This window comes from Mesocricetus auratus, unplaced genomic scaffold, assembly GCF_017639785.1.
Source record: "Mesocricetus auratus isolate SY011 unplaced genomic scaffold, BCM_Maur_2.0 Super-Scaffold_100028, whole genome shotgun sequence".
NCBI lineage: Eukaryota > Metazoa > Chordata > Mammalia > Rodentia > Cricetidae > Mesocricetus > Mesocricetus auratus.
This window is the reverse complement of record NW_024429209.1, coordinates 24,372,121-24,386,018: the sequence shown is the minus strand read 5'-3', so window position 1 is coordinate 24,386,018 and position 13,898 is coordinate 24,372,121. Positions and strand designations below refer to the sequence as shown.

Sequence of the window (13,898 nt, the reverse complement as noted above, 5' to 3'; positions counted from 1 at the left end):
CTAGGTGCTCTGTCCTAGGTTACAGGGCCTGAAATCACATACCGCTGCCAAGGGAAGGTCCCAAAGAACAATAAGAAGGTTCAGTCGCATCAGGAAGTCCCTATGAGCCACCAAAATCTAAGAGTGATAGGGGCCTTGAATAAATAAATACTCAGTACCCTAGCTGCAGGTCTTATCCAGGCAAAGGCCCTTGCCCCGCTGAAGCCCAGTGGAATTCCCTGGAGCTGGGCCAGGAGCTCTGCCACTCCCAAGCTAGGAGAGAACTATGGGTGAAACATGGAACCTGGGGATACCACATAGACTCTTCTTTGTAGAAACAAGGACCTTAGGTAAGTATCCCAAGAACATCGGCCGTGTTAGGAAATACACAAAGCTGGTGGGTAATTAGAAGTGGAGTCTCAAGTGGCACCTGAAGCCAGTCTGTTCTGAAAGTGTAGAATACAGTACAAGATCACTGAGATCAGAAAGAGTGTTACTTTTTTTTCCAAAGTGGGGAAGAGTTTGTAACGTGATTAGAGGTGGCTGGACCCCTTGACAGGTACTACTCTATTGGTGAAAGGCAGCAGAGGCTAGCTCAGCATGGACTAGGAGACATGGCAGTGGGTATCTGGGATAGAGCATGGCTGAGCATTAAGGTGAGACTTTATTGGTCTTCAAACAGATCCCCAAAGCTATAACAGAACCACTCCTCACACCAGCCAGGAACTCTTCCTCTATGCTGTGCTACGTTTGTGGTAGACACTGAGCGTCCCCAGCAGACCTACTGTATGGTCTGGGACAGGATGAGGCAGGCAGGGTACCCATCCTGCAGTGTAGGTACCTGGAGGGAGAAAAGGAAGTGTGTGTGTGAGTTCTGTTCTCATCGAGTTTGTCTGGGCCAGGGGCCATTGGCCTCGGGGACTCCCTTGACTTACCACTTGGTTCTACCAGAGAATTGTCAGACACATCTTGGGGACACACTGACCTCTGAGAGCATAAGAAGGCCATGGCTCCTGTCTCTCACTAGGACAGGGGTGTGACACACCCATGTAACACTTGAAGCTCATGTTCCCTCCCCTGCCTGACCACCAACCCCCCAACCTAGCCCGTGTGCCTCTGAAGCTCTTCTCCAATACTATCTGAAGCCCTTGATGACCAGCTGGACAAGAGGCATCCCCCAGCCATCTTTCCCTCCTACTCCACCTACAAAGGGAGTGGGACTGCCTGGTGGAGGGAGTGAGAAGTGTGGCCTGGCGGGTCTCTGGAAGGCCACTGCTAGCCTGAGGAAGCAAGACACTCGGGTTACACCCAGGCTGCAGGAAGGAAGAACGCTGGGGGGTACCCCGGACCTTACCTGGTTTAGGACAGGAAGGTGCGTACACAGCTACCGATAGGTACCCTGCAGATAGGGCACACCTGCAGGTTGGGGGCACACTCAGTGCAGACTAAGTGGCCACAGGGCACGAAGACCACATCTACTGCTCGATCCAGGCACACCTTGCACGTTCTCTCCTCCTGCAGTCGCCGCAGCTGTTCCCGCACATCCCCAGCTCCTGAGGGGCTCAAGAATCCACCAGCACCCTCAGGGCCCCAGGAGACTGACTCCTCAAGGGGAACGAACTTGTTGCATGAACCCACCCTCTTATCCCCCGCCCCCGGTGTCCCCCCCCCTTGCACCCCCACCATGAAGGAGGACGGCCCCATCCATCTCGGGTGGATCCCAACTATACCTGACTCACTGGCATCTTCAGGCTGCGTCTCTCTTCTGGATGCCGGCAATTCAGGGTCTCCTTGGGCAGGAGCTGTAGACAGTTAGGAGGAATGGATTCAGGGGCCTAGCCCAAAGAAGACATATCAGCTACCAAGGTCCTGTTCTGTCCTAAAGAACAGAAGAGTTTGTATGGCACCCAGATGTTCATGAGCTCGAGGCCAGAGGCTCCCTGGAGGCTACCAAAGAGCCTGCCTTCCACCAGGGCACTCTGCCTGCCCAGGCCCTCAGACTAGGTGGTCATAGATTGTATGTATTTGGCACTTTGGGAGGGACAGGAAGCAAAGGGTGATGGATGCCCAGAGGAGAGAGACAAGGAAGGAGGGCAGGGCCTAGAATGGACAGAGGTACCTCTGGCCCTTGCTGTCTGGCCCTCATCCTCCTGGAGCAAGTCAGCCATCAGTTGTGAAGGGGGTGTGCTGGACACACCTGAGCTCTGGCTCCTTTCCCGGTTGCCCCTGGTATCTTTAAGGCAGAGGAAGAGAGAGGGGGAGGGAGGGAGGGAGGGAGGGAGGGAGGGAGGGAGGGAGTTCTACGGGTTGTAGAGAAAGGCTGGTGGTATGTGGCATTTATTTACACATGGATTTGTGTGTTCCCAGAAGGCACTGGGAAGGGTTCAACCTTCTTAGACCAAGGATGCTTGGAAAGAATCACTGGGGAGGACAATAGACCAAACCCTCCCCAAGCACCAGAGTGTCCCATAGACTCCTGGGCTATTAAAATGGGTTAGGGTTGTCACATCACATCTCACAGCTATGAGACTCTGGGAGAAAAGTCCCTTGTCTGTGGCCACAAAGCTGGCAAACATCAAGTGGTCCCTGAAGTCAGAAGCCCCCTTGGGGTCCCTGAAGAACCTCAGACTCCTGTCCCATAGTGCTCGGGAAAGAAACTTGGAAAGCTGTGTCCTCTGTGGCTCTGTTCAGCAGGCTTCTGGGTACAGCCCAGCTGGTTTTCAGAAGCTGTGCTCAGTGCCCAACAGAACCAGCCCAGCACGCAGCTACATCCCTGGGTTTGGCTGGTGCCTTTAGTAGCCTGCTCAATGGGAACGAGGGGATGCAGTGGCCTGACCTGTGCCTCGGACACACGGCACATGTGCACAGTCCCTCCCTGCTGACTGGCAGGTGTGTATGCTCAGCAGTCTTGCTCATGTACAGGCTGCAAATGCCAACGAAAAAAGCAAGGGCTTTGTGTCATCTTACCTGAGGGGGTGACAGGGACTGTATCTTCTGGCTCTTCCCATTGGTCCTGTTTGGAAAGCCATCCATGCCGTAAGTAGACAAAGCAGAGACTGCCAACCCACCTGAGTCCTGAGGACAGGTGGACTTACCCAGGAGCCAAGCAAGGGGGTGCAAGCCTGGATTCTTTCCACAAAGTCCCTTCCTTTTGTCTGTAGCAGGAACCGACACCTGGAGAAGAGATCTTAGGAGGCAGGACTGGACTCTTAGAGCCCCACTATCATAGTCAAGCCCCGTAAGCTATGACTTCTGTTCCCATGCAACCCATTATGCCCTGTGGCAGGCAGTCAGGGCTATATATCCTGGGGAGACCTGCTGGGAAAACTATGGACTCTAAGCACCTAGAAAAGAATAGCAACGGAAGAATGACCATTGTAGCGGTCCTTCCAGAGAAAGCTCCATGAAGAGTGGGGTTGTCTGCTACCCTAGAGAGATCCTGATGTTCCGGGACTGTGGGAGATGGGGAGGCTGGACAGAATTCTTTAGGGCCCCTTTCTCTAATGGGACCTGCATCAGTCCACATGACCCTTACCTGGGAAACCATCGGGCATGCTCTGTCCAGGGGTCATCCCCATGCTCCCAGCTCTGCAGACCCCCATAGCAGAAGAAACATCTCACCTTGTCCTGCTGGCCTGGACATGGCAGAGACACATGGCTGGTAACCCCACCTCACCTAACTGGCAACCCCAGGGTGTCCCTCCATGACCATCAGAACTGAGATCTGCCAGCAGGTTAACAAGAAGAGAGCAAGGCACATGGGCATCTCTCTTGTCTCAAATAAAGACAATGCCTGGGGCATGTGTCAGGAGGGCCCTAGAATATTCTGGAAAGGCTGAGCTAGCATTTATGTTGTCCTCAGGGCATGGGGGTAGGGTAGGGCCAAAGGCTTGGAGCATCTGTAGCCTGGGAGATTTTGGGGCATCCTCGTGACAGGATAAGGAGGTGACCCCCTCCACACACACACACACACACTGGTTTATAACCAGGCGTGGTTTTAGTGGCTCAGGCCTTCCTCCTCTCTGCCCCTCCTCCAACCGTGAGAAGATGTGTCCTTCATGACCTTCTGCAGAAGTTATAAACAGAACTTACAGGCATATCCCACGGCAGACACCCACGATCCACAAAATCCCATTAACATCTGTTGGCCCCAGGAACATTTCTTTTCAGCGAGGGTCTACCTGTCCCAGTCATTAACCCTTCATGACCAGTGTCGAGTTGCCCTGTATCAGTTTGGACTCTTGCCTGACCAGTGCAAGGAAAATAACTAACTCCTCCCCTGCTGGCCCCATTGGTGACAGTTTCTCTGGCTCCTGTTCATACTTACAAAGCCCCTCCGTGGGTCTCACTGCCTCTTTTTCCTCAACCAAAAAGAGAAAAAGCCAGAACCTGACCTCTGCCATGAGTGAGGAGCAGCCTAAGCTAAAGGAGTCATCTGTTTGTAACTAGAACAGGTACTCGAAGAGTTTGTCTGGAGTTGGTCTCTGCCCTAGCCTGGTACATGGGAAGCCTGGAGGATTACCTACAAGATGGGCACAAATCAGGGGATGCTTAAGCTGACCCCTGCATCCATAGGATACATGTCCCTCCATTTGTCCTGGAATGAAAGGGATTAGTCACTTCTATAACCAAGCCTGCAAGGCTCTCAGGTGGCAGTGGGGGAGGGGTCCCTGAAGTAGTATGGGGGACCCACAGAACCATCTAGTCCAGGTGAAACCACCTGCTGAGGGGCCCTCAGGACAAGGCCAGCACAAGCCCAAGATCTCATAGTGACTTTGACTGCATTAGACCCCAAACCCTGGCCAGGCAGAAATGACAGGCCTACCTTTCATCAGCTCCTCACTCAGGGCAGGAATGGACAGAACTCTAGGCCTGGAAGAGTGCTAAATAGCATCCAGACCACAGCAGGAAGACCCCCCCAAGACTTACCTGTATGGAAGAAGCCTGCAGCAGCCAATGACTCAGGCTGAATCCTAGCAGTGGATGGCCAGTCGAAGAAGGAAGCCAGGCGGAGATCCTCTGAATCCATCTCAGGGAAGGCGGGTTCTCCAAGGAAGGTAGCTCCAGAGGATTCCTCCTCTTCTGACAGGGGGCGCAACTGGCCCAAGATCTGCCCATCTACGCAGTCCTGACCCGAGACGTGGCTGCGTGCGTGGTGGGATCTGCACTGTTCCTGGGTGAGGCCGTTGCTGTCTTCCCTGTGACTAAGTTCTGGTCTACAGAACAAGTCCCTGGCCCTGCCCTCAGGCCCCATGGAGAGAACAGCAGCTCTGAGCAAGTCTGCAGGAGAGAGCATCACCAAACCTGGAATGTGCCTGGTGACTTTACCTCCAGCTCCTGACTCTAGCAGCCCTTTCTAGAAACTGTGGTATAACCCCTGCTCCTAACTACGGGCAGACACCACTAGATGCTCAGATGCTGTAGTGTGTCCAGGGACGTGCCACTTTCTGAAAGAGGCCAGAGTGGCGGCCACGTGCTCTCTGCAGTGAATGTGTCATGGGGCCTCCTGGCAGGCATCTAACAAAGGCGGTACTCCACTGTGCAGAAAGCATCTCTAAACAGGGGGAGGGGCAGAGATTGGGGACCCCTCCAACAGCATCCTCTAAGCCTCTGGAAGCAAATCATAGATACTGTCAAAAAATATAGAGGAAGGGGAGTCCAGCCATTCAGGGTTCAGTTCTGGGTAAAGATAGACAGATCCAGATCCAGACAGGGGCTTTGCAAGGTAGAAAGCTAGATTGTCCAGGATAGTGTGTAACCCCAACCGCATTCCTTCCATACCAAGCCTGTCCTGATGTTCAGGGATGACACCACCTGCTTATTCCGTCCCTAGCACATAGAAGACCCCTGCTTGACTCAGCCCCGAGTCAGAGTCAGCCCACCTATCCTAACTGGTCTCAGGTTGCCCTCTTTCTGTCTGGACAGGCTAGAATCAAATCAAGGGTGGGGCATGCCCTGGGCCTTGGTCTGGGAAGAGCTCAAGGTTTAGATCGTGTTTGCTCCAGGCCACTGCAGGTCTCTATCTGCACTGGTCAAAGGGGAATGCCACCTCTCTAAGTGAGCTCTGCCTCAGGACTGGTTCCAGGCACCTGGTCTCCACTAACCAGCCCCAGGTGAGGGACTCCATTGCCACAAACCTAACAGAACAGAGAGGAGGGGTCATAACCCCAGAGAGACCATAGCTACAGGTTAGTAAAACAAAAGTCCTCAAGACTACTGGAAGGGGCAGAGAAGAAGACCAAGGAGACAGCTCTGCCCACGCAGGCACTGTACCCAGATAACTGCACAAACCCCTCGCCTGTAAGTAGCTGTTCACTGCTGGCGAAACTTTTATCGTGGTGAGCACTCGGGAGGCAGAGGCAGGCAAATCTCTAAGTTGGAGGCTAGTCCCATCTACAGAGTGAGTTCCAGGACATCCAAGGCTACACAGAGAAACATGGTTGAAAGGAAGGAAGGAAAGGGAGGGAGGGAGGGACAAAGAAAGAAAGACAGACTCCAGACAGTTCATTTTGGTCATACTCACCCCTACCTCTACCTCTGCCTCCTTCCATATCCATCCCCATCTCTCCACTCCCAAATCCATCTCCTCTTTTTATTTATTTTTAAATGTTTAACCCCACTGAGTCCAGTTTGCATTGTCCACATACTCATGGGTGTGGCGACATCCACTGGAACATGGCCAGCCTACCAGGAGCCACCAACCATAAAGAAAACTGACTTTCCCTCTCCCAGAAACTGTCAACTGTCAATAGTCCCTCGGTCAGAGGTAGATACTGAGCTACATGGTGAGTGGTTGGGGCCTGAGAGGTATCACCAGGCCGGCATGGCGACTCATGCGTGCAATCCTAGCATTCGGGGGGGGGGGGGGGCTAAGGCAGGAAGATTGCTGTGAATTTAAGGCCAACCTGGACTACATAGCAAGTTCTATGCTAGCTTGAACTAGAGTGAGACCCTGTGAGAGAAGGCCTCCCTTCTCAGGTGCAGGGGAGGCCATCCTGGGACTCTGCTTCACAGGGCCTGCCTGGCCTGCCAGCGGAAGCTGAAGGAGGCACCTGGCTTGGAAAGGAGAGCTGGGTCCCAGCCCTGTAAATGCATCTCTCCCCTACTCACTTACACCACAGAGCCCCGGTGGCACGCAGAGCCCACAGGCAGCTTTTCCAGTGCTACTTGACTGGGAATACCACGCTTCATAGAATCCCCGTTGCCCTTTGAGAAAGTCATGGGTTTTTTGTTTGTTTGTTTGTTTTGTTTTTTTACAAGACAGGGTTTCTCTGTATTGTTTTCGAGGCTGTCGTGTCCAGCTCATCCTCGAACTCACAGAGATCCGCCTGCCTCTGCCTCCCGAGTGCTGGGATTAAAGGCGTGTGCCACCACCGCCCGGCTGAAAGTCATGTTTTTTATTTTTGGTTTTTGTTTTTTGTTTACCATTTCAGAGACGTGGAAACTGAGGCAAAGGAAGGGAAAACAGGTTCACTGAGAGCTGAAGTATGAGAGACTGGCCTCGGAGATGGTGGCAACTCCGTTCCATACCAGACCAAGCTCACACAGGGCTGGGGTCTGTAGTGTGATATCGACCCTGCCTGGACATGTAGCACTGACCACAGGCGTGATCATAGGTGAGGATGTGATGGAGGACAGGACTAGATCTGGGGTCATGGACCCCAGAGCTCTCTCTTGCTGCTGGTTGGGTCACAGGGAACAGTCTGGGAGGATCCTTGGAGCTGGAACCAGTGGCGGTCACGCGCCTCTTGTGTAAGTGTAATCTCCCCAAATAAACATTACTTAAGCTGTGCTGAGTCTAGTGAATCTTGATTACCGCACAATAGGAGTCCCTGGGGGATCCGCCATCACCAGCTCAGCAGATGTATTCCCATATGGCCCTGCAGGGATTTAGGAACCTGTCTCATTCCCTGCTGGACCCACTGCCTATACTTCCATCTGTGGCAATAGAACCTTCTAGGGTAATCCCCCAGGATCTCACGACCTTTGTCTTTCTCTCTCTACTTGCAAGCAAAAGGACAGAATCACTGCTTTGACATTTGAACTGGGAGCCCTGCCTTTCCAGGCTCCTTGCTGGACCAGGTTCCCTGGGATTGAGGCCAAAGGGGCTGATAAAGGAGAAAAGGGGCAGCTTCGCCAAACTCTTCCTCTGTGCAGGTCCAGGCCTGGGCCCCTGGGGGCCTGAGCACTGGAGTCTGGACCTGCTGCCTGGGCCTGGGAATCTGTGACAAAGGACCACAAGCATTCCTGTCGTCCCTGACGAAAACAGCCGAGCCGGCCCCAGTTTGAGAGTCCTTCTGAAAGATAGGGACATACTCTACCTGTGACCGCAGAATGGGGCTCTCGGGACACTCAGCGGCGCACAAGGCCTGTGACGGAGGCCAGTAATAACGTGGTGTGTGGTGAAGGGTCTGGGAACAAAGCACCCACGCGGCTGTGCTAGCTGCAGCCATGCTGGGACTTCACAGAAACAGCACTAGTCTCTACGACGCCTTGCCGGGTGTCTAAACCCCTGCCACGAGCTCACACCGCATGCTGAGTCCTTTGCTAATGTATGCCGCAGCACCTAGGTGGTGACAAGCTGTGGTTGAAAAGGCCCTGTAGCTCGTAGCATAGCCATGATGTGGTTTGGGGCAGCTGAGTCCCCGTGTGAGAGTGTGGGGACTGCGTTGGGCCATCCTCTGTGTGGCCGAAGCCCCCTAGGGAGGCCTGAGGCTTCCTGGATGTGGTGGTGGGAGGGATGAGAAAAAGGAAGGGAACTCGAAGGAAGGCCAATGCCACCTCCCCACCCCCTCTGCAGACCAAGAGAATTCTTTCTGTATGGCTCTGTAGATCCTCTTCCCTACCCTGAGCTCTACAGAGCATTCCCCCAAACAGGCTGAAGCGTGAGAGTCAGTGTTGTACATTCTGCTGTTGACGCTGGACTTGCTCATGAAGGTCTCTCCCCTGGGCACTCCCAAGTATAGTTTTCAGAGCCCGGAGACCCTGAGGTGTCCAGATAAAGGAGACTTAGGCATCACAGGCCAGCTGAGATGGCAGCAGTCTTCTGTTCCCAAAGTCCAGGGGAACCGAAATGTCCCACAGGCCAACGCTTCAGACATCTGGGCCCAGACTTTAGCCAAGGAGGAATCTAGGGTAAGGTTGGGTTCGGCTTCAGGAAGGGCTAGATCAGGGAGCTCCTGGGCCTCTCTGGGAAGGGCTGCAGGGAAGGAAATGGGAACTACAGCCTGCAAGGGATAAACTTGTCATTACTTCCTCCAATTCATCTTAATCAGAGTTGCTGGAGGGGTTGTGGGTAACCAGCCTCAACGGGACTGAGTGTCGTGCTCTTCCGTGAACCTACTATACAAGTGGGTCCCCAGCTTTTCCCAGATACTTAGGCTTGGTTTGTGTCCCAGGCTCTGGACCCTAAGTGGAGCCATTTGAATTTTGTTAGAATGAAATAAAATGTAAAGTACAGCCCTTGTGGCTGCATGAGGTCAGTGATTATGCTGTGGGACAGAACAGCCCAGAAGGTCACAACACTCACCTACTGCCATTGGGATGAACTTCAGTTTCCCAGAGTTGGGAGGTGAGGGAGCCTGAGGTCATAACGCCTGATTAAGAGCGCACCCTGTTGGACATGAAGGGTTTGACAACACAGGGTCAGAGACCCAGGTCCTGGAGAGTTCTGGAATTAGCTACTCACAGATGGACCAAACGCTTCAGAAATGCCGTGAGATGGGTGTGTCTCCAGGGTCATCTTATTCTGAGGCAACAACAAGAGCAAGGGTCCAAATGCCTGGAACATAGCTGAGGGACTTCCGGGGAGGGGCACTGTAGGGGTAGGAGGCACGTGTAGCCAGTGTCTGGGAACTGCAAGAACATGAGGGAGGCCGGAAACCCGGAGACCCGTTAATAGGTGCTGGAGGACCGGGGTGGTGAGTACCTAGGCAGACACCTTCCCCTGCGGAACTCCATTTGGGCTCGGATCGCTGTTGTGCACTGTGATCATTGTGGCATTAGTACGAAGGGTCAGCAAAAGTGAAGTGCGTTCTCGCACGTGATCAGAGCCCGGGAGTGAACTGCCTCAGGCTTAGCTTGATCCATGTATGTTCAGATAATGCCATCACTTGCATACCTTTCCCTCTCAGGGATGGCATCACTTTTCGGTAAAGACGGCCGCTGGATGGCCCCTTTGCTCACAACTCAGCAAATGCATCTTGTTTCCCCAAAGGCACAAGCTTAGGGCTGAGAAGGACTCCCTGAACTGACGTCAACACGCAGTTACCAGACTGAAGGGTTGTTGGGCATCGTGGGGGGCTTATAGGAGACACGTGCAAGAGTCTCCTAAGTCTTCCCATTCCCTGGGGAATGTCTGGCCAGGCCCTCATCCCAGGTTAATGGCTTCAGCAGTGCTCAGCACTCCCCCAGCTGCCACACCCGTCTGCACACACTCCCTGTCCCAACCGGGCCTCGAGCCCCTCTTTGGGGTTAGCCCTGCTCACTCTCCATCCTGCTTACCGTGTGGACCCTTGCCAGCCCCACCTGGCTCTGTGCATCCCCGATTTCACACCATGGTCGATACTTGACTATTATGGTGCCAACTCTGTATATCTCCAAGAGGGCCTCCAAATCCTTGTGGGGTCCCTGGACCTGCATAGGCACCTTACATATCAGATGATTCTTACCTGAAATGCTGCTGCAGCCACTTACTGGACAGTCTTTGAGACTGTTAAGTGCCACCTGCTGAGATGATTAGGCCTGGGCAGGACTTTCGGACCCAGCCCAGTCCAGCCTCCATCTCCCACAGAATCAGTTTTTGAAGCAGACACCTGTGCCACCCTTGTCCCAACAGGAGCCTAGGCGTGAGCACAGTATACTCAGGGTCCATGTATGGATGCTGCAGGCTGCCTTATGAGGCTGAAGGTCAGCACCATTTTACTCGAGGAAGCACGGCATTAAAATATCAACTCAGCTGAAGATCAAACAAACAAACAAACAAGCAAAAAAATCAAATGAAAACCCATCATGACAGGTCTAGAGGAAGCTGGTGAGGGCAAGAGGAAGAAGCCTTTCTTGCTTTTTTTCAACCAGGGTTCCTGGTTTTCCATCTTGCCCGGGCTGAGAGCCAGACTTGATTGCCACATGAGTTGAATGAAGACGCCTCTTACAGCAGCCTGTGTCGTTTCATGACTTAAGGTCAAGGCCTGAGGCTTACATGATCCTAGAGTGCCACATTGCCTGCTTGATATTCCTCAGCCTTGAGGGTAATATCCTGAAGATGGCTGGATCCTAGGCTACCTAGACAGATGAGCACAACCATGGTAGCAGACCCTATCTACAATTCCTAGAAACACAGAGGCAGTCAATAGGCCAAGGCACCCTCAGTGGATGGCAGGTTTCTGGTCCAAGTTAGGCTGCTGGTCCTTGGGTACCGTGTAGAGAGGGGAAAGAGGCAGGGCTGGATAGGGGCCAAGGTTCTTGAGTAAGTTGAAGTTCAGATTGATTGGCTGTGCCTAGGCATTTGCTCTAACTTCTTGGAGGCTTGCCTCCTGGTTCAGGACCACAGAGCTGCTTAGCCTTTTGAGAGGCGAGTTGCATGATGTGTCTGCTATATGCTGGCCCACACACCTGCAGTCAGCCATGGATGCAACACCAGTGGCCCCTGCTATAGGGAGCTGACTTTGGGGTACATGTCTATGTTGTGTTTCGTGCTGTTCCAGAGCACCCTGAGCCAGTCAGCACTCACTCACCTAGATTCTAGTCAAGGGACACCCTAGAAGTCAATCCAGGGAGATCCCCTCTCCTCATTCCACCTGTCCTGGCTGCCTACCAAATCATAGGTATTATTTATGGCAACTTGGTTAAATCATCCTTTTCGTGTCTGGGTTGAAGCGCCGGGCTAATTTTCTGTTCCCACGCCTGTGAACTTCTGGTGAGTAGTCAGTATACAATAAAACTGAGCCCGACTGTGTAAGCATCCCTCCACAGGAAGTTACCAGGATGGGGACCACTGGCACCCCAGCACTCTGTGTATCCCAGGCATAAAGTAGGGGCTCAGCTAATGATTTTGGATAAGTGACCAATGGACATTTAGAGAGAGGAGCTGTGATTCACAGGAGGGGCAGAGGACAGAAGGAGCCCCAAGACCACAAGCTGGTATCCTGGAAGACAAACTAGACACCCCTGGAAAGTTTGGAAGGACAGCGTATTCAGAAGGAAGTCTGGCCAGGCGTTGGTGGCGCATGCCTTTAATCCCAGCACTCGGGAGGCAGAGGCAGGCGGATCTCTGTGAATTCGAGGCCAGCCTGGTCTACAAAGCGAGTTCCAGGACAGCCTCAAAAACAATACAGAGAAACCCTGTCTCGAAAACAAACAAACAAACAAAAAAACCCCAGAAGGAAGTCTACTGCAGGGAGGCAGTTCATTCCCAAGTGGGCATTCATAGAGAAGGGGGGAATCTTCAGTATTTGAGCATCTGTCTGCATGGACAGGTGTCTTCACCACTGTCCCTCCTAGGGCCAATTTTTGAGTGAGCTAACCCAGCACACAACAAAGGCTTGTTCCAGCCAGGTGTCTCAATTTGAATACAGGGCCTCCGTCCTTCGGCTCTCCTAGCTGGCGACTTCCACACGGCCTCCTTGGGGGACGTCTAACAGCTACAAAATGGCCAACAGATGGCGCCCTTCAACCCAGTGATTCACCCACAGGTGCCCCCCCTCTCGAGCCCTTCTAATGATGACAAGAAGCAGAGGGTAACACATTTCCTACAGAAAAGTCAGGGGCAAAGCACTCCCTGGAAGGGATGGGTAGGAGCATCTGGGCGTTGGTGTCTAACAACGTTCTTGTAGAGGACGACCAATGTTTGGTTCCCAGCACTCACACGATGGCTCACGACTGCCTGTTTACTCCAGCTCTAGGGTATCTGGCGCCCTCTTCTGGCTTCCTTGAGCATCAGGCACACACATGCGACGGTGCATTTACACACAAGCAGTCAAAACACTCATACGCAGAAAACAAAAGTTCATGCATCTTTTAAAAATTACATTTGAAAGATTTGTTTTATTTTGTGTGTGTGTGTGTGTGTGTGTGTGTGTGTGCCTGCTTGTCTGTATGTGAACCACATGCACGTCCACTGCCAGAAGAGAGTTTTGGAACCCCTGGGACTGCCGTTACAGGCAATTGTGAGCCACCATGTGGGTGTCGGCAACCAATCCAGCCTTCAAATCCAGCCCTCAAATAAACCTTTTAAATGAATGAGGTATCTGCTGTAGGGTAACAGGGAGGGGTGTGTGTGTGTGGTGGAAACAGGTTCACTGAGCAAGGAGCCCGCCTAAAAGTGAATGTCTAGTGGGGTGAGTTCTTTGTTGGGGACTCTCAGAGGAGTGAAAAATGAACTGAGCTTCCCCCCCCCACGAATTTGGAGCTCAAAGGGGGCCCCGTCTAGCCTTCTCCTCTTAGGTGACAGAATCGGGTTCTGAACCTAACGCGAACACCGGTCACACATACTGGCGCTCCTCTCTCAGGCCCAGGGCAGTCGAGCAAAACTCTAGCGCCTCTGGGACAGGTATAGCTTAGCGGCGGCATCCGCCCACCTCCACCTCCACCTCCACCTCCACCTCCACCTCCACCTCCTCCTCCTCCTCCTCCTCCTCCTCCTCCTCCTCCTCCTCCTCGTTCTCCTCCTCCTCCTCCTCCTCCTCCTCCTCCTCCTCCTCCTCCTCCTCCTCCTCGTTCTCCTCCTCCTCCTCCTCCTCCTCCATAGGCACCGCCCCGGGAGCCCCCACGTGACTCCCCCGACTCGCCCCGCCCCGTCCCGTCCGACCCCGCCCCTTCAGCGCGAGACTGAGTCCCAAGCGCGAAATTCTGGACGGGGAGCGGCGGCGCGCAGGCGCAATGGTGGCGGCTCGACGGCGCTCCCGGCCTGCCCCGCGCGC

The 13,898-nt window shown here is 53.5% G+C and overlaps 1 protein-coding gene across 1 annotated transcript; it reads right to left on the bottom strand.

Moving 5' to 3' along the window:
- Positions 1-624: 624 nt before the first annotated feature.
- Birc7 (baculoviral IAP repeat containing 7) lies at positions 625-5,414 on the bottom strand. The gene is made up of 8 exons (XM_040733079.1): positions 4,909-5,414; positions 3,515-3,614; positions 3,075-3,153; positions 2,947-2,992; positions 2,099-2,212; positions 1,710-1,781; positions 1,334-1,532; positions 625-820 (listed from the first exon to the last, which is right to left on the bottom strand). Exons 1-7 carry the CDS (start codon positions 5,273-5,275, stop codon positions 1,339-1,341), a joined length of 972 nt encoding a protein of 323 aa, XP_040589013.1. The 5' UTR covers positions 5,276-5,414; the 3' UTR covers positions 625-820; positions 1,334-1,338.
- Positions 5,415-13,898: the final 8,484 nt, after the last annotated feature.